This window comes from Bos grunniens, chromosome 15 (assembly GCF_055505025.1).
Source record: "Bos grunniens cultivar Pamir isolate PY7600 chromosome 15, Bosgru_T2T1.0, whole genome shotgun sequence".
Lineage (NCBI taxonomy): Eukaryota > Metazoa > Chordata > Mammalia > Artiodactyla > Bovidae > Bos > Bos grunniens.
Window position 1 is genome coordinate 14926716 of NC_141179.1, and position 27833 is coordinate 14954548.

The 27833-nt window shown below is 38.7% G+C and overlaps 1 protein-coding gene across 13 annotated transcripts in view; it reads left to right on the forward strand.

The window, feature by feature from the left end:
* Nucleotides 1-21184, forward strand: part of MTMR2 (myotubularin related protein 2) — a 110225-nt gene extending 89041 nt beyond the window's left edge. For 11 of the 13 annotated variants that reach the window (XM_086338943.1, XM_086338947.1, XM_086338952.1 and 8 more), the window contains 6 exons: nucleotides 6920-7105; nucleotides 10540-10746; nucleotides 13840-13932; nucleotides 16992-17105; nucleotides 18920-19096; nucleotides 19793-21184. In XM_086338943.1, the coding sequence (XP_086195069.1) occupies nucleotides 6920-7105; nucleotides 10540-10746; nucleotides 13840-13932; nucleotides 16992-17105; nucleotides 18920-19096; nucleotides 19793-19954 (939 nt within the window). In that variant the 3' untranslated portion in view covers nucleotides 19955-21184. Of the gene's footprint in view, nucleotides 1-6919; nucleotides 7106-10539; nucleotides 10747-11281; nucleotides 11392-13839; nucleotides 13933-16991; nucleotides 17106-18919; nucleotides 19097-19792 lie in introns of those variants that run through there. The other 2 variants (XM_086338955.1, XM_086338954.1) reach the window with 1 other exon arrangement.
* Nucleotides 21185-27833: the final 6649 nt, after the last annotated feature.

Below are 27833 nucleotides of genomic sequence, written 5' to 3' on the forward strand. Positions count from 1 at the left end.
CACCCCAAATTCTATAAATAAATAAGAGACACACACCATTAAACCTTGACTGTACTTCCAGACCCCTGTGCATATGTGTGTACTCATATATTTAAGACAGAATGGGATAATTGCAACTTCCTTTTTTAATTGATGCTGTTTCTTTCTATGCCAATAAACATACATCTGTAACATTTTAATTGTATGATAACTAGTAACACCAATTGTTTTTGGATATTTAGGTTATTATTTTTTTCTTTTTTTGATTCTTTTTTGCTATTATAAACAATGCTGGAGTGATCATCCTTTAATTAAATTATGGAGCATGTACTTAATTATTTCAATCCTGTTTAGTGTTTTGAGGACACTTTGAATTCCAGGCATTCTCTGTTAAACTGTAAATATTTCCCCTTAAAGGCGAAACAGGACAGTGGACATATGAAATTGGTTCCCCAGGGACTGGTGTGTATTTTCCCAGTAAGTACTTATACCATGAGTTAGTAGGAATGAGACTCATTATCTCGGATGAGGGACTTCCCTGGTGGTCCAGTGGGTAAGACTCCATGCTTCTGATGCAGGGAATGCTGTCCTGTGCTCAGTCAGGGAACAAGATCCCACATGCCGCAACTAAGACCTGGTATGGCCGAATAAATAAATAAAATATAGCTTTTTAAAAAGATGTTATCTAGGATGAGAGGCGTATAAAGCAGAAAAGGGAGTAGGCAAAATGTTATACTCCTTGTAAAATGATTCCCACATGTATTTCACTATGGAAATCTCTTTCTTAATAAAGACTGGTATATTTTATGTATTGGGACATTTTTCTTATCATAAAATGTGTAATAGACAACAAAAATCTAGGAAGGGATAGGCAAAGTAAAGGAATAAAAAGCACCTATAATTACTGATCTTTGATATATTTTCTCCCACTATTTTTTCTGTGTATTAAATATTGATTATTTTGTTTCATTGTTTTTCATTTTTATAAAAAATATTTCTTTCCAACAGCTGTTTTTGAGAAATACTTTAATAGTACTCATCATATAGCTATGTCATTGTTTACTTAATCATTCTTCTAATATTAGATGTTTAATATTTAGTATTTTAAATAATAACTAAAACAAGTACCTTTTGTTGACATTTTTGTTCCCTAGCTATACCATTACTATATCCTAATTTAAAATACTCATATTTTTAAAAGTTTTGCACATATTGCCATTATTCTTCAGGAAAGTTAGTTTAGCAGCTAGATAGATATCTTTTTTCTTGCTGTTTTACTGAGATATAATTGACATGGAAAAGTATGTAAGTTTGAGGTATACAGCATATTGATTTGAAATATATATATATTGTGAAATGATCACCACAGTAAGCTTAGTTAACGTCTGTCACTTCACATAGTTATGGTGTCTTTTTCCTTGTGATGAGAATTTTTAAAATTTACTCTCTTAGCAACTTTCAAATATATGATACAGTCTTGTTGACCATAGTCATCACATTGTACATTATATCCCCACAACTTATTTATCTTTTAACTGGAAGTTTGTACCTTTTGACCACCTTCACCCAATACCCACCTGCTCCATCTCCCTTTTAAAATTTGCAAAAGGATACATATTTGTTGCAACACATATTTTTTGTCTTCATGGTAAGAATATTTTTTATAGCAGTGTGAATATGTGTGAATAGTGTGAATATGTGTGATACAACAATGTGTGAAAGTGTATGAGATGTGTGAAACAGTGTGAATATGTGTGAAATAGCAGTGAATATGTGTGGAACAGTGTGACTGTGACAACTTCTTTTGCAGTCATGAGCCATATCAAGAATTAAAGCTTTACTAGCCACTAAGCCTTCCATGTGTGCCTTACCCCAGTTAGATTTGCCTTCTACCCCTGCTAAGGTAGCCACTACCCTAACTTTTACAGTAGTCATCTTCTTGCATTACTTAATCTGTTGTTACTGAAGTGTACACATCACTGGTCTCTGTAGTTTAGCCTTGCCTTGTGAAGATTGTCTTTGTATGTGTTTTAAGCCTCTCTTCATCTACAGTCTTCCCCTTGCGCTTCCCTCCCTGATTCCCCGCTTCTCTCCAGTATATTTTACTGCAGAGTTTCCCATAGTCCATACTTTGCCGATTGTGCTATGGTATAGTTCTTCTGTCCTCTGAATTTCCTTCACATGAATTCAGAGGTTTATTCAGATTTAGGTTCAATTCCTTTGGCAAAGCTGTAGGGGATACATCAGGAGGCACACTATTTGTGGCTGATTCTTCTTTTTGGATATTAGCGACTGATCAGGCTCAATGCTGAGATCTGTTACTTCAGTGGGGTTGCAAAATGGTGATACTCTTAAGTTCATAATTCTTTTCAGCTATTAGTTGAACTCTTTCTAAAAAGAAGCACTTTCTCTTATCTAAATTGTGGTTAATCAGCAATTCAGTTCATATAAGAAAGCCAGGGTAAATACTTGATTCTTTTTCCTTATTTACCAGTTTTCCCAATAATAAATTGACTCTCTACCATCCCATGAGAATGACTAATATTGTAAAGTGTCATTATGCATGCACTGGGCTTCCCAGGTGGTACAGTGGTAAGGAATTTGCCTGCTAGTGCAGGAGGCACAAGAGACACAGGTTCAATCTCTGGGTTAGGAAGATCTCCTAGCGTCAGAAATGGCAACCCACCCCAGTATTCTTGCCTGGAAAATTCTGTGGATAGAGTAGTCTGGTGGGCTGTAGTCCATGGGGTCACAAAGAATTGGACACAACTAAACACATTGATGATCAGTCCCTTAAATCTATTTCTCACTTCCACTTGTCTAGTCAAGGCTATGGTTTTTCCTGTGGTCATGTATGGATGTGAGAGTTGGACTGTGAAGAAAGCTGAGCACCGAAGAATTGATGCTTTTGAACTGTGGTGTTGGAGAAGACTCTTGAGAGTCCCTTGGACTGCGAGGAGATCCAACCAGTCCATTCTAAAGGAGATCAGCCCTGGGTGTTCTTTGGAAGGAATGATGCTAAAGTTGAAACTCCAGTTCTTTGGCCACCTCATGATGTGCAGAGTTGACTCATTGGAAAAGACCCTGATGCTGGGAGGGATTGGGAGCAGGAGGAGAAGGGGACGACAGAGGATGAGATGGCTGGATGGCATCACTGACTCGATGGATGTGAGTTTGAGTGAACTCCGGGAGGTGGTGATGGACAGGGAGGCCTGGCGTGCTTCAATTCATGGGGTCGCAAAGAGTCGGACACGACTGAGCGACTGAACTGAACTGAAGCACATGTTGTGTTTGTATGTAGTCAGCAATTTCTAATTCATGCAGATAGTATTAGAATTTTTTTTCCACCTTTGATCAAAAGGAGACTTCGAATTACCTCCCGAGTTTGTTTGGCATGACCATAGTAAATAATCTTTAGGCTTCCCTAGTGGCTCATCGATAAAGAATCTGCCTGCAATGCAGGAGACATGGATTTGATCCCCAGGTCGGGAAGATGCCCTGGAGGAGGGCATGGCAACCCACTCCAGCATTCTTGCCTAGAGAACCATGAACAGAGGAGCCTAACGGGCTACAGTACACGGGTCCGCAACAAGTTGGACATGACTGAAGTGACTGAGCCACACACATGGCAATCTTTGCTATCTGGTATGATAAGATACAGCAGAGTCATCAGGAAATCTTGTACGTTTCCTGTCCCAGGCTTGGAATAGCCATCTCCCTAAGAAGTTCTGGTTTCTGTTAGTAGGAGATGGTATTTGAAACCATAATTTGGTGCTAAGGATTCTTATTTGCTACTGGACTGGTCCAATTTCTGAGTCTTTACTGAATAGAATAGGAAATGGATAAAGCCAGGAAACATTAATATATTTTTAAAGATAAAGTACTTCATGAGTTCATACTGGTGCTTTCAGTTTGAATTCAGTGTTAAGAGTTGTTACATGTGTGCATGCATATGTATGTTTGGCTCTTTACGACCCTATGGACTGTGGCCTGCCAGGCGCTCTTTGTCCATGGGAGCCTCTAGGTGAGAATTCTGGAGTGGGTTGCCATGCCCTCCTTCAGCGGATCTTCCCGACACCCCATCTCTTATGTCAACTACATTGGCAGGCAGGTTCTAACATAACTTCTTCAAAATTACATGTGTGACTTCTTCCTTCCCCACCAGGAATGCTGATTCTCAAAGTCAGAGGGAATGATAAGATTTGTTATGTTACATAATTACTCACTTGCTTTATCCTACCGTGGTGCTAGAATAACAGTGTTACTAGTATCCCCAGTACATTTAGGGAAAAATTTTTTTGGACTTGCTCCCATTGTAAAATACATGTGTTGTATTTACATTGTCAGAGTAGGTAGTCTTTACACTCCCTTCTGTACACTTCTCCCTTTTACCTCTGACTTCTAGCTGTATTTTGTGCACACAACCAGTTCTTATGTGGAAGTCTTTAGTCTTTTTCTTCTGTCTGAAGTTGTTCTCTTCTAAATATTTCAGCAGAGCTGATAGAAACAATATTCTGAGTATTCACCTGCTGATAGCAGCTTATGAGGGACTTCCCAAGTGGAGCAGCAGAAAGAATCTGCCTGTCAGTACAGGAGGCCCAAGAGACGTGGGTTCGATGCCTGGGTTGGGAAGATCACCTGGAGCAGGAAATGGCAACCCACTCCAGTGTTCTTGCCTGGAAATTCCATGGAAAGAGAAGTCTGGTGGGCTACAGTCCATGGGGTCCCAAAGAGTTGGCCACGACTGAGCATGGACACGGGCTGGGGGGAGCAGCTTATGTTTCTTATATTTATGTTGGTTTTCCTGGGCATAAAATTCTTGGTTCGCATTTGATTTTCTTGAATGTCTTAAAATTGCCTTTTTTTTTTGTCATAAAGTTCAAAGTCTAATCATAAACTAAATTTCTTTTCTTTCTGAGTCACTCTTTTTACTTCGACGTACAAAGAATTTTCTCTTTTGTTTTTCTTTGAAGTCCAGTTATTTTGCCAGAATATGTCTTCATGCTGTATATTTTGGGTTTATATTATCAGGTATGCATGTGTGCTGTTTTCATTGGGAATTTCAATTTAAAAGCATCATGACTGTTTTCTTTAATCATAGTTCTTAGTATTTATTTCATTTCTTTGTTTTGGCTTTCTTTTTCAGGACTGCTATTACTCCTGGGTTGTCTCTTCTTTGCCTCTCTTCATCATTTGTCTCTTTCTCTTGAATCTTTTTTATGTCTTTCTAATTCCTTTTTTTTTTTTTATATTTCACTTTTCACTGTTTCTTTTAATTTAATATCCACTGTATTCGTTTGCTCTTGAGTTTCTTCTAATTTGGTCTTCATTTCTAATTTTTTCTCTTTTATTTCTATTTGTTTCCTAGTTCTTTCACTTAATCTGTGAGTTTCTCTAATAACTTGTCTGTTAGAATGGACAGAACCCTTCTCGGTTTCAGCTGCACTTCTTAGATTGACCTGTTCTTTCCTGTAGTTCTGGAGGAAGAGAGCTAAAACCAGGAAGCAGAACAATAAAAACTGTAAGACTCTCTTGTGATTCCCTTGTTCTCTAGTCCATCTTATATGCATTGCTTCCTTCTGCATTTCCTTACGCATTCACTGATAGCATCGAGATCTTGTGACTGTTGGCGGCTTTGGGGTTTGCTGGAATGCTCTGTCCTCTAGTTCTGTCTTCAGTGATTTTTTGTGTGTCTTCGGTTTTACTATCTAGTTGCTCTGTTTTTAAATAATACCAGTTGTATTGAAATATAATTCACATGAAATGGATTCTTAAAGTATGTATTTCAGTGTTTTTAGTATATTTTCAGAGTTACATGACAACATTTGACGTACTCATCAAGTTCTACGAGTCTTGATTCCAGAGCATTTTCATCCTGTGTTTTCGTGACAGGCTCTGTGTAGTTGCAGTATGGCCATGTTTCTAGGATTTGTTGCAACACATTTGAATGTCCCTCTGCCCCTGATGTGAGCTGTCCCTACTCTCCAGAATAATCCTTGTTAACAGGGATCTAATGAAACGCTGTTAATTTTGTACTTGTGCCCATCTTGACTCTAAACCATTTCCCAAGCTGTCAGTGTCAGAAAGGAAACTTGAACGTCTACTCTTCACTAATTTGTTGTTAGTTAAGAGGTAAGTTTTATTGTTTTCAAAAATGTGATCTCTTAATTTTATATAACTACAGTGACTGTTCCAGTATCTTCCTAATTTTTTTCCCATTAGTGCTCAAAGAGGTGTGATTTTATACCTGAGATAAGAGGCATATTTTATCCAAAAGGCAAAAGAATATTTTATTCATAAAACAGAGAAAGATTCAACCCAGAAAAATTTGGTTCTTCTTTCCAGCTGTAGCTTACTGTGAACACCAACTATTTCTCATTCTATTCTGTAGGTGTAGATTTATCTCTTTGAAAATAGTGGTAATATTCTGTAGTACTCTGTGCTTTTATATTTGTTTTGTCTTTTTATTTAATAATAATTGTGCAGTTACCCTAGAAGTCAGTCACCGTGATTACAAAGCACTTTGCAAATATTAAGATGAAGTGAAGAAAAGCATGGGTCAGGTGTAAACTAGACAGATGTCCCTGCACATGGAGCTTCAGTCTTCTGTATGAAATTGTGTTTTGGTAGGACTTGAGATATGGATAGTGAAATTACAGTGCTTTAAGTACCTTCCTATATGTTATCATATATAATTTTAATAACAGCAACAAGAGGAAGTCAGGTGAGCATGTGTATTCTTGTTTTATGAAGAACGTGTGGGACAGCGTGGTTGTGTTAAGTTGCCCTGAGCCAGCCACATTTTCCCATGGAGTTTCCTGTCCATCAGACACATGTATCAGCTTTGATGCTTTTGGGTAATTTATGTTACTCTTTCAAGGATGTCATCATACCATGAATATGCATTCATTTTTTATTTCGTGTGATGTTATTTTTTCAGGCAAAAGGTGGAGGTTATGAAAGTGAAGATGCCTATCAAAATGCAGAACTAGTTTTTCTAGATATCCACAATATCCATGTTATGAGAGAATCTTTACGAAAACTTAAGGAGATTGTGTACCCCAACATTGAGGAGACCCACTGGTTGTCTAACTTGGAATCTACTCACTGGCTGGAGCATATTAAGGTGGGTATATGTTACTATTCTTTAAACTGTTAGAGACTGTCACACAAGGACTTTCTTTGCCCGCTTGTGTGTTGGCTCTTACAACTGAAATCAAGATGAAAGTACCTTTTTAAACAGTGAAAAATTGATAACTACTTTGATAATTAGAACTACTTTTAAGTTTTGGTGTTTGAATGAATTAGGTTTCTGTATTATGCATTTGGTTCTGTTGTACTTTTTTTCCCCTTTCTTTCCTGCTGCTGCTGCTGCTGCTAAGTTGCTTCAGTCATGTCTGACTCTGTGCGACCCCATAGATGGCAGCCCAACAGGCTCCCCCGTCCCTGGGATTCCCCAGGCAAGAACACTGGAGTGGGTTGCCATCTCCTTCTCCAATGCATGAAAGTGAAAAGTGAAAGTGAAGTCTCTCAGTCGTGTCAGACTCTTAGTGACCCCATGGACTGAAGCCTACCAGGCTCCTCAGTCCATGGGATTTTCCAGGCAAGAGTACTAGAATGGGATGCCATTGCCTTCTCTGCCTCTCTTTCCTATCCTATCTGAATCTGCCCATCCTTCAGTTCCCAGTTCACTTCTTTGATAAAGTCTTCCCAGATGGAATTCATTTCCATTTTCTCTGAGCTTTTCATTTTACTTTTCTTTCCAGCTAATCAGATGCTCCCATGTACTTGATTTAATTACTTTTATGTGTCAATTAATGTAGATTACTGATTCATGGAGAGTAGGACAGGATAAATCATATTTCTTCTTTGTCCCCACAGGAGCCAGGGTAGCACTATATATGATGTAAATAAATCAGCCAATAAATAATTGTTACATAGCTTTTGAAAACCATTCCGGCCAGGCACATGAGGTGAAGTAGTTAAATGAAGGAGACTGTATGAACCTCAGCTTGCCTAAACATAACGTTTGAAGCACTAAACATTATTTCAGTTATTATAGTTATAAATATTTTCAGATAGGTCTGAATTTCAGTATCATAGCTTACCAAAATATATATCTCTGTATATTATATATAGATCTCTATATAATATATGAGCACATATATTAATATTAGGAAATAAATGGAAATAGGATTTTTCATGTTAAAGAGCAGATTATACTCACATTAAGAGCTCTAAAATTAAGAAAAATTGAAGGCTAAATTGACCTCTTGAGAATTATAAACTATTTTGATTATTGTTTCTCTTCTAGAAACACAGAAGCTTGAATGTAGCAAAGTACATGAACATTCTTCTTTTAGAGAGCACGGTCATGGGGACCGTCTATTACATTGTATGATGTGTAAATAGAAAACCGTAAGACTTGATTTGGAACTGACATTCACCGCAGCATTCTGTAAATTACAGGTCATTTTTTAGCAGGTACAACATTCTCTCCAAAAAACTGGCCATAACAGAAACACATTTCCTTGGATGAGGTACAGTTGTGCCTGGACCACCTTCTCCTCCTTCAGTCTTCACACCTGTAAGGCTTACCCGCTCACTTTCTTTAGATCTCTGTTCAGACATCAACTTCTCAAAGGTGCCTTTCCTAACCACTCCATACACAGTGACAGTTCTGCCTGTGCTCCCTAGTGCTGGATGGTACTTTTTCACTTGTTGCCCTCTGACACACTGTTTCTTTCTCTGCATCCGGCCGGCCTCACCTAAGTACAATATAAACTTCATTACGCCCAGCACTTTGCTCCGTTTGCTGCTGTGTAGTTCCAGCACTGTGAGCAGTGCCTGCTGCGTGGTAGAGGACTCCATAAATGCTTATCTTTAAGGGAATGAATGGATGAAGACGACCACTTTGGAGAACTCTTCCTTGTTGTCTTAGCTTTCCAACTGTTCTAACCCTTTAGGTCAATGATGTGTAATTTTGCATATATATTTGACTCATGTGCTCTGTGTGTGCTCATTCACTCAGTCATGTCCGAGTCTTTGATCCCACGGACTGCAGCCAACCAGGCTCCTCTGTCCACGGGATTTCCCAGACAAGGATACTGGAGTGGGTTACCATTTCCTTCTCCAGGGGATCTTCCTGACCCAGAGATCAGACCTGCGTCTCTGGTGTCTCCTGCATTGGCAGGTGGATTCTTTACCACTGTGCCACCTGGGAAGCACCATATTTGAATTACAGGTGGAAGTTATTTAAAAGAGTGAGTTAGGAATAATACAGACCAGGTTTTTTTTTTATCTTTTTTTTTTAATGCTCACAGATAACTCTGATGCATAGACAAGATTGAGATTGCTTCAGAGTACCCCACTTCCAAAATATGCCTACGATTATGATTAAAAGGAGATCATCATAAAATTCTCTAAGCCTAGTATAGCATTTCTTTTATTTCACTCTTATCTATGTTTGTGTAATCATGCTGTTCTTAAAGTATGATTGGGCCATTGCAGAGTAGAAGGGGGCTCTATTGTTCAGTTTAAAGGATATTATACTGTGTGTTTCTCTTTGCTGCTGCTAAGTCGCTTCAGTCATGTCCGACTCTGTGTGACCCCAGAGATGACAGCCCACCAGGCTCCCCTGTCCCTGGGATTCTCCAGGCAAGAATACTGGAGTGGGTTGCCATTTCCTTCTCCAATGCATGAAAGTGAAAAGTGAAAGTGAAGTCGCTCAGTCGTGTCCGACTCTTAGCGACCCCATGGACTGCAGCCTACCAGGCTCCCCTGTCCATGGGATTTTCCAGGCAAGAGTACTGGAGTGGGGTGCCATTGCCTTCTCCAGTGTGTTTCTCTTTAGGTTACATCTAATTCTATCTAGTTTTAACTCAAGATCAACTTAAGAGAAGGTAAATTGTTTTGCAGAGAGAGCTTGCATATTTAAACAAAATACCTGAAATTATTTTAGATACCAGTGAAATTGACATAATATATTGGTCCAATGAGAATTTTTCATTCATACCAATATGTAAAAGTCAGCTTTCTCTAAAATTTTATGCTTTGCTTGCTGTGTTGTATAAAAACAGTAGAGTGAATGCTATAGAAACTGTAGAATATTTTCTAATATCTAACTTATACTGCTTTCATATTTATTCTGATTTGGTTAAGTATCACTGTTTTGAGTAACAGGTAAGAATTCAGTTGGTGTATTATTTTTGCTTAAATGGATGATGTTGGAATATTTGAAGAATCTTAGAAATAGGTCTCTTTGGAACTTAATCCTTCTTTCTCATTAGTCATACTCTTGATTTGTTTAAAATCCGAAGTTACCTTTTGTTTGGATATTTCATTGTGTGGATTAATAGGAGTCTGCATTTTTGAGATTTTTCAGTTTTAAAAGCAAAGCGTCAGTATCTTCCACCATTCACAAAAATTCCTTTTAGGAAAGGACTGACGTTCTTTTCTCCACCTGTTTTTGAGATAGTCATCTCTGAACAGAACTATTACAAATTTTGAGGAGTAAAGCATTTAATTAAAAAAAATTCATTTAAAAAATCCTTTTTTCAGCTTATCCTTGCAGGGGCTCTCAGGATTGCTGACAGGGTGGAGTCAGGAAAGACGTCTGTGGTGGTGCACTGCAGCGATGGCTGGGACCGCACGGCCCAGCTGACTTCCCTGGCCATGCTCATGCTGGACGGATACTACCGCACCATCCGAGGGTTTGAAGTCCTCGTGGAAAAAGAGTGGCTGAGCTTCGGACATCGATTTCAGCTTGTGAGTGAAGAACCTTGACTCGGGGTATCACATGTGCATCTCACACAAGGCGTGTGAAGATCATGTCTTTTATTCACTTGATATTCATGTAAGACTGACCCTTTGTTCTAATGGGGTAAACTTCTCAACAGAAATTTGTCAGATTATTTAGAGGATCCTGAAGACGAGAGGTAAGATTCTCAGAGGCCTTGAAGCCCCCGAGAGTGTGGTTTTTGGCAGCATTTTCCTAGGTTAGCTGAAAGACTTTCTGAAATATGTTTGCCCAGATGCTGTCTCTAATGTTAGCTATTAGTATCCACTAGCAGTGTTTATTTAAAAAAACCTTGCAAGAAATGGACATTTGAAGGTAGTCTGCTGCTTTAAACTTGAACTATTAAATAAAATTGGTCATCTGGCATATCCATTCAGATGGCTTATATTTTTCAACTCTCTATAAAATGTACTTACCATGATAAGACTGTTAAAAGAGTGACGTTTCGGTCTTCCAGTGCTGCACATGTTCTTATAAGTGTAACCAAAATCATAAACATTTCAGACTGCTTGAAGCTGCAGTGGATTCCTAAATTGCTGACTCTGACTACCTACTCCATTTTCCCCCTCCTGATTGTTATCTGAAAGCAGGATTTGACAAAGCACATCTGATTCAGAGGGTATGTGCACATGTTTAATATAGGGTAATGATTCTCAAACTTTTTGATTTCTGGACCTCTTTCCATTTTTAGCAATTATTGATGACCCCAAAGAACTTTGTTTATATCAGTATTTTCCATATTAGAAATTAAATTTTTTAAATGTATGTATTGTTTAAGGAAATAATCTATTTTCTTAGTCCATTTAGGCTACTTTATTTCTGTTTTGACAGCTGGAAGTCCAAGTTCAGAGTGCCAGCATGATAGGGTTCTGGTGAAGGCCCTCTTCCAGATTGCAGACTGCCAACCTTTCACTGTTATCTGTAATGGTGGGAGAGGGCTGGGGAGCTCTTTGGGGCCTGTCCCTTTTGATAAGAGCACTAGTCTCATTCATGAGGTTTCCACCCTCATGACCTTGGTAGCTCCTAAAACTATCAAATTGAGCATTCGATTTTCAATATGTGAATTTTGGGGGACACAAACATTCAACCCATAGTCCTCTTATATATTAGCATGAATAACACTTTAAAGAAGAGTAACTAGCATAATATGTTAGGCAAGCATAAGTTTTATGAGAAGTTTTATGAGAAGAGTGGCATTATTCTACATTTTTTACAAGTTTCTTTAATATCTGGCTTAATAGAAGATAAATTTCATATCTACTTCTGCATTCAGTCTGTTGCAATATGTTCTGTTGATTGAAGACATGAGGAAAATTTGACCACATGCAGATAATATAGGTTGAAAAGGGTATTTTAATTTTTTCCGGAGAATTGTGGATAGTCTTTGCTGCTGTGCCAAAACTTGACAAATGGAAGCTTCTTAGTGGTTATTTGTAATGTGGAATCTAAAACTAGCTCGATGAGTTTTTTGGTGTTTGTTCTATTAAATTCCATTGGTGTGTCTTGCATTTTGAATAAGTAGATTTTTTACCTTGCATGACTTTGTAATATCATGTGTTGGTAATTGGGAAAATACTGGCTTACTGATTTACACAGCTCCTCCAGTCTTAATGCATTTCATTATATATCATAAAATCACAGATATTAATACTACTACTAATTTTATCAGAAGAGTCTTTTAAGTACTATCAAACTCAGGTAAATTTTTCCCTCAAATTTAACTTTGATTCAACAGCTTGAATTTCATCATTGGTAACAAATACTGTCCATTGTTTTCCTTGAAGTGACACATTCACTTTTGTACATTTCCAAAAAAGATATCTACAAGATATTCAGGTCTTAGTAACCATAATTCATATATCAGTTGTTCTTTCAAGTTAAAATGATGGTCCATGGAAAGCTGTGTTTCCTGCATTCTACTTAAGTCTGCAACAGAAGCATGTTATGTGTACTTCCCATTTTGTTACATAGGATACTTAAAAAATTATACTCCAAGGTGGAGATTTATTAAAGTTAATAAGAATTTTTACTGCTTCATCAAAGACATGGGCTTCAGAGAGATTGGCTTTTTTTCTTCATTTAACTGTAAGTGTTTGGTAGGGCAAACATAATAACTATAGTATAGCTTGATTCCAATGCCTTGTTTCCTGATTTCCTCCTAAGGTACCAAAAGTTTTCTTCCCTCATCACCTTTACACCATTCTGGAGGAGGACATGGCAACCCACTCCAGTATTCTTGCCCGGAGAATCCCCATAGATATAGGAGCCTAGTGGGCTGCAGTCCATGGGGTTGCAAAGAGTCGGACACAACTGAGCAACTAAGCACGGCACAGTGCAAATGTCAACCCACTGAAAAAGGCAAAGCATGTCTTAGTAATATGAAAATAGTTTTGAACTCTCAGACCTCTCCCACTGCTGGAAGTCTGGATCACTCTTTTAGAATCACTGCCTTGGGTTATAGGGTAGGTGTTTATCTCAGTCATCTGGAGCAGAGGTCCTCAGAGGAGAAAAAAGATAAGAAAGTAGGTGAGTGCATGCTTGAGGGGAGATGTCAAGCATTTTTTAAAAGTTTTCAGGGGTTTGTGCTGATGTGATTCTTTTTGAAAGACCGCCTGGAGCTCCAATGCAGTAGGTCCCCCTCATGCCCTGGCCAAGGTGCTAAAGGAGACCTGTGCTTCCTGGGGCTAGTGTACCAGGAACTGTTAATGTTCAGGGCATAGTAAATCTTCAGGACAAAAATCTGGGCTCTGAGGTCTGACTTCCTGTCTCCCATTGTCAGCTTTTTAGGATCTAAGCTTCATTTGTTAAACACACTTGTAATTCCTGTTACAGGTGTCTCCTGCCAGGAAATAATTGGACAGGTTGCAGATTGAAATGCTAATAGACATTTCTCCTTGGTGGAATTGAGTGATTTCTGTTTTCCTTGCAGTGTTCTTTCAAAAAGATTTTCTGAATTTATAAAATATTGAGCAAATGTTACTTTTCTTGAAAAATAAAGTTATTTTCATCAAAAAGGTGAAAAATCCTACAAAGCTTATATAATATTTCACTCTTTGCTTCAGAGAGTTGGCCATGGAGATAAGAACCATGCAGATGCAGACAGATCACCCGTTTTTCTTCAATTTATTGACTGTGTCTGGCAGATGACAAGACAGGTAATTTATCTGGGATATCCATTCTTAGATCTCTCTTTTAAGCTATCCAGTCAGAGTTGCGTTTGGTCACTGACTATCTTAAATTTCATGTAAAGTAGAAGTTCTTATAAGTTTCCTAGATACTAGAAGTATTATCACATTAAATTATTTCATTTAATATTTTTAACTTATGTTAAATAATGATAATATATTCACTCAAAAATTCATTTATACATTGCTAAAGTCTGGTGGGCTGCAGTCCATGGGGTCACTACAAGTTGGACGCGACTGAGCGACTTCACTTTCACTTTTCACTTTCACACAATGGAGAAGGAAATGGCAACCCACTCCAGTGTTCTTGCCTGGAGAATCCCAGGGATGGCAGAGCCTGGTGGGCTGCCGTCTATGGGGTCGCACAGAGTTGGACACGACTGAAGCGACTTAGTAGTAGTAGTAGTAGTAGTAAAGGAGGTAAAGAAATGAAATAGGCAAGATAACTCAAAATGAACTCCTATTTTAGGCAGTTTTGATGAAAAAATGTGTTTAGATGGAAATCATGGCAACATATAGATGAAATAGATTCAGTTTTTTTGTTTTTAGGTATGGAGCGAGAGATTATGTGCTTTAGAGCCATCAACATTCTAGAAAATGATTTAAAATATTACCGTGAATACAGGTTTAGTGTTTTGGAAAGATACAAGAGGAGATTGAAAAACACCTGATTTATGGGATAACTTTACTAATGAGGTAAAGAGTTCATGTCTTAAAGATGTTTAACACATGATAAATGATCTGAGAACCCCAAAGTTAGGTACAGCTCAGTGGTATATCAGTTATTTATCCAGGAGTTTTATTAGACCTCAGACCACTGGGAGCCTGGTTGGTTTTTCGTTGGACTGCCATGGGAATGTCCAGTAGGGCACTTGCTGGCTGTGCTTGGCATTAGCATTATATTTCAGCTTCAATAAAATATTCTTTACTTCATTAAGAGAAAAACTAAATAAGACTTTTTTTTTTTTTTTTTTTTTAATCATTTGGCTGTACCTCTATATTGGCAGTGTGGAGTCTTACCCACTGGACTGCCAGGGAAGTCCGGACCCACTTTTAACTATTACCATATTCTATTTTAAGATAGTATTTGACAGTGTTGGGAAAAATCACATATGCCTTATCAGGGGACTACAAAAGGCATCGCTGATGGTTAAGTGTACTGCTTTCCAGGGAGAATATCTTGAAAGGAGCAACTCTTGCTTCTGGTATATTTTTTAGAAAAACAAAATAGATCACATTTACCAATTGCATAGGAGAATACATGACAAATATATTTCTTTCTTAGTAATTGTGTTAACTTTTTATATGCCATACATCTAAAAGCAGTTTACTCTTGATTTTGAGCTTAAGTTGCTAAGTAATGTTAAATCTTATTTCACTGATAGAACTTAAAATACACTATATATGTATAAGTAAAAAAAAAATGTATTTTTTGTTACATAAGTGTATATAATAAATACACTATTATACATGTCTGCTTATGTTTTTCTTTGGTATTTTCCTCCTGACCATGTGAGATAGTAATAATGTTTGTTGGCAGTCATCAGTTTTATAAATAATTGAATGTTTGTGCAGAGACTTAAATAGCAAATTTATCAAAAGGACCAGTTGTGTTACAATTAGCCAGATTCTATGTCTCCTCCTGCCCTCATCATCATCTCTCACTGCTGGGATCAGGAAGCTGGATGAAGGGCCCTTCAGATTTTAAACATATAAGGAGAACAAAATATTCCTTCTCTGCTCAGGATTTTAAAAACAATAGCAGCAACTAATGTTCTATTTAAATAATGCTATTTTAGTTGTGTTTGTGAGGAAATTCCACTAATTAAGCTGTTTTCTCATAACTGAGCTAATAGTTTTGCCAAGAAGATGAAAGGCTAATCATGGGCTTAACTTCTTTGAATTGCTATGTAATAATGTAGGGTGCATTCATGGTTGGCTAATAAATAAGCTGTTTAAGTAACAGTACAGGAGATGGGATTTATTCTGTAAATGAATGGATGGAATTTGACAAAGTTTTTATGATTAATTGGCTTTATGTTGGCATGTGCTTTATCACCTGCTTCATTCACTTCAGAACTACAAAAATTATTATTCAAGAGTAAATTGTTTAAGAAGATAAATTTGCCTTGTTATCCTGCTTATAAATTTAGGAAATTTGAAGGCAAAGTTGTCTTCACTCTTGTCCCTTCTGTGTGCAGTTTGTGCTGTTTTCACCCACTCTCGGGCAGGGATCGTTGTAGGAAAACTTGGCACCAGTATTTATTTACTAAGCCCACAATCCAGATATTCATGGAATTCCTTTTCACAGTCCTATAAATGGTACAGTCTTACATAGAAGCTTTCAAATAATTCTTGAAACAGTAAATGGTTAGGATGGATTATACTAAATCCCTTACCTTCCTGGGATCTGTAATTGGGCCTTGATAAATTACCCCCAAATTGTGTTGTTTGTGTAAGACATCCAGTCAAACACCTGTCCTAGTTAAAGAGAGTGAATTTTCTCTTTTAAGAAAGGCTGCCAAAGTACTGGATTATAAGATATGGTTTGAGTGCATGTTCCTTGAAAAGATGAGTAAGGTTGGCTTTTAAACGAGCCACACATCTCCTTTTCTCGAGACATTGATATTTTTTGTGTAATTCCTAAAAACTATGCTGTTGAAAATTTAAAGAAAAATCTTACTATGTTGCTTATGGTCATTCTTGGCAGAGAAAGACAAGTCAGATCAGCCTCAAGTTGCGGGTTAACTGATATAAATGGACAGAAGAACAGCAAGATCAGAGCATTCAGATTCTTACTGTACAAGAAAAGGAGATATTAGGAGAAATTATCTCAGCAAAGTGATATTTGCTGAAAACCAAGCAAATATTAATATTAATAATACTGTAATAGCTTAGAAATATATAGTTTTTGAATACTGTTTAGCCTAATTTTAAGAAGTTTTACAAAGCACCCCCCAATGTACAGGGATGAACATGCTTGGGAAGCTGTCCTAATTATTTCGTGTGTTTTGCTGTTTGATTTGCAGTTTCCTACAGCATTTGAATTCAATGAGTATTTTCTCATTACCATTTTGGACCACCTGTATAGCTGTTTATTCGGAACATTCCTCTGTAACAGTGAACAGCAGAGAGGCAAAGAGGTAACACACGACCCCTGCCTGTCCCGCCTGTCTCTATACATGCTTTCTCTAGTGAGTGCAGCCTGGGATGGCGTTCAGCGGAACAGTTGTTCTTTTGCATGATGCCTTTGGCCATGTGTTCTTTTATATACTGTAGTATGCTCACTTCTTTCCACACGTCTGAGCTTGATCCATCTTAAAGCACCTCTGTCATGAGGATGGGTCGGAGGCAGCGTCTGCTGAATGGAACTCAAGTATGTGGTGTCTTAGGAGCGCTCGTGTACCTGTTACCACACTTCCTGCAGGATGGAAGTCCATCAAAAGCAGGGGCAGCAAGATATAATTAGCAAAAAATACACATTTGAATGAACGCACAGCTCAATTCCCAAATACATTCTCATACATATGAACCATTTTAGTTTTTTTTAAATTGTAAAATAATAGCATAAAACATTCAAACACTGAGAAGATATTAAGGAGAAAGTTAAATTTCTTACCCCACTTGCCGAGGGATACCACTTTTCAGTGGTTGGTATTATTTATAAGAAATGTAGAACGATTACGTTTCAAGTTTTACTTCTGTGTTCCTCAGAACACATCTGCCTTATGTATGAAGTTCTAAATTATCTTGATTAGTGTCTCCCGCTGCTTCAATTTCCATTCTTAAAAAATGTGACTCTCAAATAGGTTTTTCATGCTTTTCTGTAAAGCCTAGTGGCAAAGAATGCTTGGTCTGGAGCTAGGCTGCCTGGGTTCAAATCTTAGATCTTTCACTTACTGTGTGAAGTTGAGCAAGTGAATTTCAGCTTCTGTAAAGTAGGGATAATAGTACTTAACTTATGTACTTACTAGTGCTTACTGTTGTGAGGATTAAATAAAATAAACCATACAAAACACTGCGATAATGGCCATTAGTAAGTGCTTCCTGGACTAGAAGTTCCTTGAAGATAGATGCTAAATTTTTAAAATCACCCTTACATCTTCAGTAAATATTTCTATGCACACAAGCCAATCAAGAATTTATTGAATGTTAGATAATCAGTGGATAACTTCCAAAGATACTTTTAGTTTTTGAGAGCCTCAAGTAGGATTTACTATATCTTAAAAAAAAAAATGTTTTTAAAACTGAGCTATAATTTGCATTCCATAACATTCACTTTCAAAGCATATAATTTAGTGATTTTCAGCATATCTAGAGTTGTATAGTCATCACCACCATTAATTTCAGAACATTGGGAAGAAACCCCATGCCTGTTAGTAGTTACTACCTGCCCATTCCCGTCTCCTCTCAGACCCTAGCAGACTCCGTAATCTCTGTTGGTTTGCCTCTTCCGGACGTTTCATAGAAGTGGAATCACTTGGGATGTGGCCTTTGTGTCTGGCTTTTTTGAATTAGCATACTGTTTTCCAGGTTCAGTTTGTTTTTATCACCATTATTTCAGTTCCTTTTTATTACTGAATGACACCCCGTTGTACCGTTGTCGCATTGCATCCGTCTACCGGTGATGGACTCGGATTGCTTCTACGTTTCGGTCGTTGTGCCCGATGGCCGCTCTCACCATTGTGCACAGGGTTGCTTGTGCATGTGTTTTCACTCGTCTTGGATGTATCTAAAGGGTGGAATTGCTGCTATGGTAACTCTGTTTACCTTTTTGGGGAGCTGCACTGTTTTCCACTGCTCTCTAATTTTAATCGAAGTGGTGCTGTTGCCAAAGTGTCTGAGTTCTGTCCCTCTAAAACAGTTTAAATGATCCCAAATGCCTTTTGACAAATTTCATCTAAAGTACCATTAGCTTGTGTAGTGGAGAACCTTAACCTATTTTTCCTTCTTATAGAATCTTCCCAGGAGGACTGTGTCGCTGTGGTCTTACATAAATAGCCAGCTGGAGGACTTCACTAATCCCCTCTACGGGAGCTATTCCAATCACGTCCTTTACCCAGTAGCCAGCATGCGCCACCTAGAGCTCTGGGTGGGATATTATGTAAGGTGGAACCCCCGGATGAAGCCCCAGGTATATGCCCTGCAATATCCAGTGAGAGGTTTTATCCAGGCAGTTGTATGAATTACTTTTGTCCCCTATACAGTGGCTAGAAAAGTTATCTGTGCATATTTAAAATTTCCATTTTTTCCTGTTAACAGTCACGGTGGGATAGTAGAAGAAGCACTGCGGTAGGGATGAGTGGTGCCCTGGCTCTGTTGTGACTGGCTTTTTGGCCTTGCACAGGTCACTCCTGCTCATTCTCATCTTCTCTCCTCCGTTAAATGAGGATGCTGGGCCGGATAACTTGTAGAGGTTGGGGAAAATGCTTTAGGGGAGTTAAAAGCCATTTTTTAAAACGTTACAGAATATTTGCTGCCTAGAACTGTTTAAAGGACTAAAAGTCTGCAACTAAATGACAGGAAATCTTTAAGTATTGGCTTTTAGATTATGTCGTTACTTAATTATTTGTTGCATTTGGCCAAGCACCAGTTTCAGGGTGTTCTGTGGAAAGAAACACCTGGGGAGACCAGGGAGGCCAGTGAAAGAGCTGCGGGTCAGTGGAGTTGTTGAAGTTGGTTTTCACTGCTGTTCGGGAAAGGTGGGCGTGGTCGCATAGCTGAAAGGACACACTGGACATTTAGGGACGAAGCTAAATACCAGAATGATTTGACTTCGGGTTTGTTCCGGATTGCTTAGTTAAGTAACTTTATGGTATTGCTCTCGTAGGAGCCCATTCACAACAGATATAAAGAACTTCTTGCTAAACGGGCAGAGCTTCAGAAGAAAGTAGAGGAGCTACAGAGAGAGATTTCCAACCGATCAACCTCATCGTCAGAGAGAGCCGGCTCCCCGGCGCAGTGCGTCACGCCTGTGCAGACGGTCGTGTGATGCGCCGCTCGATGGGGCGCGGTCGCCGTGAACTCTGATGACAGTGGCAGCTTCATGAGGAGGAGGGCTTCTGAACATAGAACCCGTCTGGGAGAGAACTTCAGTCACTTTATTTATTTCAGATCTCTCTAGGATGAGTTCAGAACTGTAGCGGTGCAGGTGGTTTAAGGGAAATAACCTCATGTGTAATTACGTGATTACAACACTAATCTTCTAAGTCGCCCAAAGAATATTAAAATGCTTGAATCCTGGCTCCACAGTGGGAACAAGTTTCTGATTTTCAAAGGAAAATACTGTCTCAGAAGTTTTGGTGTCTGCTAAAATCAAAACACAAACTACTTGAGAACAACACTTCTTGGCGGAAGAGCGCTCATTGCACAGAAGGTGGAGCATCTGTCTTCCAACCAATCCTGACATTCCGTGGACTTGGGCATACTGGGCCCCGTGTAGATAAATCAAGATGGGTTAATGCTCCTTTCTCAACACCATGGGTTTGTCTTTTTTGTAGTAAGTAATTTACTTTTACCATTCAAAACCCATGTTCTTCATATGTAATAGGGTATATGATATTGAGTATATTATAGTGTAGTAGTAGTTGAAAATTATTGCCGTCATTATTTATGTGCTTAATTTAAGATATATTAGGTAGCTATTCCAAAACGATGCCTTACAGATGTGCTTGGGAGGAGACTGCAGGGGAGAGAGTGGCAGCCGTCCAGGATTTCAGAGAGTTCCACATCCTTCAGATCAGTTACTGAAAACATCATGAAACGTATTTTGAAAACTCATTATCTGCCCTACTTTATCTTATTTACTTTTTTGTATGTGTTTGAAGACAGAAGTTAATTGTTGAGTTTTGAGGCTCTATTTAAAAGTTTAGTAGGATTGACGTTTTTATGAAGTCTGTATAAAGAGCATATGATGAGAAGTACTGTGCTCAAATTTTACATGAAATATTTTACTGCTACTTTCCTTTGCAAATTCTGTAATTCCACCAAATGATTAAGTCTACCAAAGAACTTATTGCATGTAAAGATATATTACAATCTCCATGCCAGTAAAGGGAATCCTGCCTCACTTTTTGCCTGCTACAGGAAGAGTCTAGCGCTGGTATAAACACTCAACTCCCTGGTGTCTGTTTTACTCTGTATAAGAGCCATATGTTATATACTGTAACACAAAGGAGCTTCTTGTCCCTTGGGTCTTTAATTAAAAGAAAATTTCAACTGACTTTTAAACTTTGTCCTTGTTCTAAATTGTCTTAAGTTGCATTTGCAGAAATTTTTTTTTTTTTTTTTTTTGAGGAAAGGGTGTTTCATAGCAACTGCTTTAAGAGAAATGTTCAATTTGAACTGACAGGGAATTCCCTGGTAAGTCCAGGGATTAGAACTCTGCACTTCCACTGCAGGGGGCATAGGTTCCACCCTGACTGGGGAACTAAGATCCTACATGCTGCAGCCAAAAAAAAGATATGTAAAATTTGAACTGATAAATAATACTCAAAAATAGCATTTTTTTACTCGTTAACTCAGTAGACTGAACCTATGCCCTACTCTTGATTTTGCAATGAGTAAGTATAATTTCTGTTATTAATATATCCAATATTAGTAATAAAGGACAGAAATAATATGGACCTAACAGAAGCAGAAAATTTTAAAAACAGATAGCAAAAATATACAGAAAAACTATACAAAAAAGGTCTTAATGACCAGGATAACCACAATGGTGTCATCACTCAACTAGAGCCAGACACCCTGGAGTGTGAAGTCAAGTGGGCCTTAGGAAGCATTACTACAAACAAAGGTAGTGGAGGAGATAGAATTCTAGCTGAGCTCTTTAAAATCCTAAGAGATGATGTTGTGAAAGTGCTGCACTCAGTCTGTGAGCAAATCTGGAAAATTCAGCAGTGGCCACAGGACTGGAAAAGTTCAGTTTTCATTCCATCCCAAAGAAGGGCAGTGCCAAAGAATGTTCAAACTACTGCCCAAGTGCACTCATTTCACATGCCAGTAAGGTAATGCTTAAAATTCTTTAAGCTAGGCTGCAATAGTACGTGACCCTAGAACTCCAGATGTACAAGCTGGATTTCGAAAAGGCAGAGGAACCAGAGATCAAATTGCCAGCATCCATTGGATCATAGAAAACAAAGAAATTCCAAAAAAAAACATCTACTTCTGCTTTATTGACTACACTAAAGCCTTTGACTGGGTGGATGACAACAAACTGGAAGATTCTTCAAGAGATGGGAATACCAGACCACCTTACTGCCTCCTGAGAAACCTGTATGCCGGTCAAGGAGCAACAGTTAGTATTGGACATGGAACAACGGACTGGTTCCAAATTGGGAAAGGAGTATGTCAAGGCTGTGTATTGTCACCCTGCTTATTTAACTCACATTTGGAGTACATCATGGGAAATGCCAGGCTGGATGAAGCTCAAGTTCTATCAAGATTTTTGGGAGAAATATCAATAACCTCAGATGTGCAGATGACACCACCCTAATGGCAGAAAACAAAGAACTAAAGAGCCTCTTGATGAAAGTGAAAGAGGAGAGTGAAAAAGCTGGCTTAAAACTCAACATTTAGAATACTATGATCATGGCATCTGGTCCCATCACTTCATGGCAAATAGATGCACAGACAGTGACAGACTTTATTTTCTTGGGCTCCAGAATCACTGCAGATGGTGACTGCAGCCATGAAATTAAAAGATGCTTGTTCCTTGTAAGAAAAAGCTATGGCAAACCTAAACAGCATACTAAAAAGCAGAGACATCACTTTTCCAATGAAGGTTTGTATAGTCAGAGCTAAGGTTTTTCCAGTAGTTATGTGTGGATTTGAGAGTTGAACCATAAAGAAGGCTGAGCACCAAAGAACTGATGCTTTTGAACTGTGGTGTTGGAGAAGACTTGAGAGTCCCATGGACTCAAGGAGATCAAACCAGTCAATCCTAAAGGAAATCAACCCTGGATATTCATTGGAAGGACTGATGCTAAAGCTGAAGCTCCAATACGTTGGCCACCTGATGTGAAGAACTGACTTATTGGAAAAGACCCTGATGCTGGGAAAGATTGAAGGCAGGAGAAGTGGGTGACAGAGGATGAGATGGTTGGATGGCATCACTGACTTAATGGACATGAGTTTGAGGAAACTCCAGGAGATGGTGAAGGACAGGGAGGCCTGGCGCGCTGCAGGCCATGGAGTTGCAAAGAGTCAGACACAACTGAGTGACTGAACAACAGTAAGCAAAAGTGGTACCATGATGATTTGGTCATTGCCTGAAATTTGTTACAAGAATGTTTATAACAGTATTGACATGACCAGTCCGTTAATATTAAAGCTACGTTTTCTACTCCAAATACTTTCTAAATCCGTTCTCCATCCATTTTGCGATTTCCCTCACTTACCTTTGCGGGAGTCTCCGAAATGCAGTGCCTGTAAGATGACCCTGTAGTGAAGACGTCAGCATCATGATGGCACAAGTGCTTCCTTTTCTCTCCCTTTTACTTGTAATGAATCAGACATGCATAACCGGACAGAAGTGCCTCTGCACAGCACACCAGGACACCTGAGATTCCTCCATCTGCGTATCTGAAACTGGCTGGGTGAATCCCCAGAGGAGGCCCGGGAGCCGGAGATTTGTGGTGACACCGGCTGCAGCGGCAGCGCCGACCTGCCCAGCAGAGGAGGGGCAAAGTGAAAGGGGCGAGTACAAGTCTGCCCAGCTCTGGGGCTGCAGTTGGAGGGTCCCACTGCTCTTCAGCAACACCCTGGGTTTCTGAGGAGAATCTCCATGACAGACCAGTAGTTAGTAAAGAGATTGAATCAGTAATCAAAAAATCAAAAATGCCACAACACAGAAAGCTGCAGAGCCAGATGGCTTCCTTGGTGAATTCTAGCAGTCATATAAAGAATCAATACAATCTTCCTCTTGCAAATACTGAGGAGGAGGGAACAATTGCACTTATCTACAAGTACATTGATACCAAAACCAGATGAGGATACAAGAAAATTAGACTCGTATCTCTGCTGAATATAGATACAGAAATCCTCTTAGCAAACCAAATTCAAGAACACATAAAAAGGATTATATACCATGACCAAATGGGACTGATCCCTAGTATGTAAGGATGGCTTAACATATGCAAATCAGTAAATGTAATATATCATGTCAGTAAAGTGAAAGAAAAGCTACATGACCATTTCAGTAGATGCAAAAAAAGATAAACATCTTCCACGACAAAATACAACATCCTTTCATGATAAGAACCTTTAACAGATTGGGTAAAAAAAGAACATATCTCAGTAAAGGCTGTATGCCCCAAACCAACAGCTATCAATGGAGAAATGCTGAAAGTTTTCCCTCTAAGATCAAGAAGACAGTGAGGCCCACTCTCACCACTCTTGTTCATTATAGTATTGGAATTCCTAGTTAGAGCAGCTAGGCAAGACAGAGAAAAGGCATCCAAAATCAGGAAGGAAAGAGTAAATTTCTCTATTTGCTGATGATTTGATTTTATACGGATATAATTGTGGTGTCAACCAAAAAACTATTGGAACTAATCAACATTTTCAATAAAGTTATATCATGCAGAAGTCAGTTGTATTCCTTTACAATAATGATGAAGTACTGAAAACTGTCCCACTCAAAATAGCATTAAAAGCAGTAAACTGTTGAGGAAAAGTTTAAGCTAGGAAAGTGAAAGATCTGTACAATGAAAACTACAAGACTTTGTTGAAGGAAATCAAAGAGGACACAAATGGAAACACATCCTATGCCCATAGAATCGAAGAATTAAAATCGTTAAGATGACTGTTACTGCTCAAAGCTATCTATAGATTGAGTGCAGTTCCCATGAAAATACCAAAGGCATTCTTTACAGACACAGAAGAAACAATCCAAAATTTTTTGTGGAACCACAAAACAAAACCCCAAATAGCCAAAACAATCCTGGGTAAAAAGAACTAAGCTGTGGGAATCATGTTTTCAGATTTCAAACTATACTATTAATACAAAACCACAGTAATAAAAACAGTATGTTACTGGCACAAGAAATAGACACACTGACCACTGGAATAGAAAGACCAGAATTAAATCCCACTGAGAGAAAAGGCAAAGTATTGGTAGCTTAGTCATGTCCACCTCTTTGTGACCCCCATGGGCTGTCGCCTGCCAGGCTCCTGTGTCCATGGAACTCTCCAGGCAACAATACTGGAGTGGGTTGCCATTTCCTTCCCCAGGGGATCTTCCTGACCCAGGGATTGAACTTTGGTCTCCTGCATTGCAGGCAGATTCTCTGCCATCTGAGTCACCAGGGAGGCCCCCAGTCAACGAACATTTGATGAGGGAGCCAGAACACCCAGTGGGGAAAGGTAGTCTCTTCAATAAAGTTCTGGGATACTGGAGAAACACATGCAGAACAAACCAAATTGGATGCCTGTGCTGTGCTTAGTCGTGTCTGGCTTTTTGCCACCCTGTGGACTGTAGCCCACCAGGCTCTGCCGTCTATGGGGATTCTCCAGGCAAGAATACTGCAGTGGACTGCCATGCCCTCCTCCAAGCAATCTTCCCAACCCAGGGATCGAACTCCTGCATTGCAGAAGATTCTTTACCTTCTGAGCCACCAGGGAAGCCCAAGAATACTCAAGTGGATAACCTATCTGTTCTCCAAGGGAACTTTCTGACCCAGGAATCAAACTGGGGTCTCCTGCATTGCAGGTGGATTCTTCAGCTGAACTAGCAGGGAATCCCAAATCGGATGCCTACCTAACGCCATTCACAAAACTTAAATAGTGGTGTTGTGAATAAAACAGCCTAATGTGATATTAATAAGGCAATGAGGGGCAATTTTTGAAATGTAATCAAAGAAGGCCTGCTTTGAATATATTAACATAAATCATACATTAAAATAATTAACTTGAATCAAAGCCTTAAACCTAAGACCTGATGCCATAAAACTTCTAGAAGGGAAGATGCGCAATATTGGTCTTGGCAATGATATTTTTTGGACATGATGCTAAAAGCACAAACAGAAGCAGAAAAGAAGGGAGACTACATCAAACTCAGAAGCTTCTGCACAGCAAGAGAGAGAAAGGATGAAAAAAAAAGGCTAGTGAAAGGGAGAAAATTTTTACACCCCAGAGTAAGTCCCACTATAACAAACCTTCAAGCTGGGACTCTCAAAGACACAAACAGGCCTTCACAGGGCCAATCATGTAAGTTCAGGTGTCTGGCGTACATAATCGTGCCTGCATCCTCTACAAGTGGTTGTGCGTTTGTGCACTTTGCTGTACACTACCATAGTGTACAGTACTTTATTTCAAGCCCAGGATGCACAGAAGCAAGCATAAAAGCAGTGGTGTATAACCAACTGTGTGAGTTGGGTACCTAGGCTAACTTTGTTGTACTTACAAACTGGACCTATGAATGTGCTCTTGGAATGGAACTGGTTCATACGTAGGGGACTTACTGTATTAAATAAGAGGTTAATATCCAAAATATATTTAAACAAAAATGCAACTGAGTAACAATGAAAAAAATCCAAATGAAAAATGGACAAAACTAAATGGACATTTTTCCAAAGAGGACATCAGAGTAGTCCATGGGTACATGAAAAGATGTTCAGCATGCCTAACCTGCAGGGAAATGGAAATAAAAACCACAGTGAGGTACCAACCATACCTGTTAGAATGGTTATCATCAAGAAGATACGTAACAGGTGCTGTCTGGTGAGGCTGTGGAGAAAAGGGAACCCTTATACAGTTGCCAGTTAAGAGGGGTGAACTGTGCAGGTCCACTCGGATGTTTTTCAATAGTTAGATACTACAGTACGACATGATCTGAGGTTGGATTTGTGGGTGCAGACATACTGTTCAAGGGTTAACTGTACACAGTTGATGGAAATGTAAACTGGTCCAACTTTTATGTAAAATACAGAGGTTCATCAAAAAATTAAAAATAGATCTCATACTTCCAGGTAAGGAACCAAAGTAAGTGAAAATAGGATTTCAAAGAAAATAATGCATTATTCCCATGTTTACTGCAGCATTATTCACAGCAGCCAAGATATGGAAGCAACCTAAATCCATCAGTGAGTGAATGGATACAAATAATGGATATATACACACAGAATATTATTCAGCCTTGAGAAAGGATTCCAGTCATTTGCAACATGGAGGAGCCCTGAGCACATTACGCTAAGTCAGAGAAGGACACTGTATGGTCTCATATGTTGACTCTAAAAACATCAAACTTATAAAAATCAGTAAAATAGTGGTTAGCAGGAGATGGACAAGATTGATGTTAAGGGTACAAACTTGCAACAAGTAGTAAATAACCCATAGAGAGAATGCACAATATAATGAGTGCAGACAACAATATTGAACTATAGTTATATAATGTGATAAATGGCACTACAGTGGCAATCATATTACAATATATAAATGTATCAAAGTAACACACTATACACCTTGAATTTGTACATTACATGTCAAATTTGTTCTATTTGAAAACCTTACAATAAAGATGTTTTTAACAAAGCTACTTACAAGCTGTGTTCCAGCAGTGTCATTTCAGGGATTGGAAGTGACACCCATTTTGAAATGCATGTAGTTAAGTATTTAGGAAGACATAATAAAGATTGTTTCCAACAAAGCTACTTGATGCTGTATTCAGCAGTATTATTTCAGTGCATGCAAGTGATACCCATTCTGTAATGCATGTGTTCAAACAAACACACTTGTAATAAAGGTGTTCCTAACAGAACTAAAAGATAATCCACTGGGGTGTGTTTGGAAGCTGGGGAGAGCAGTCTTAGCACTTTTATATCTACAGTTATACTATGTTTATCTGACTATTGGTTGCACAGGTCTACTTTTTC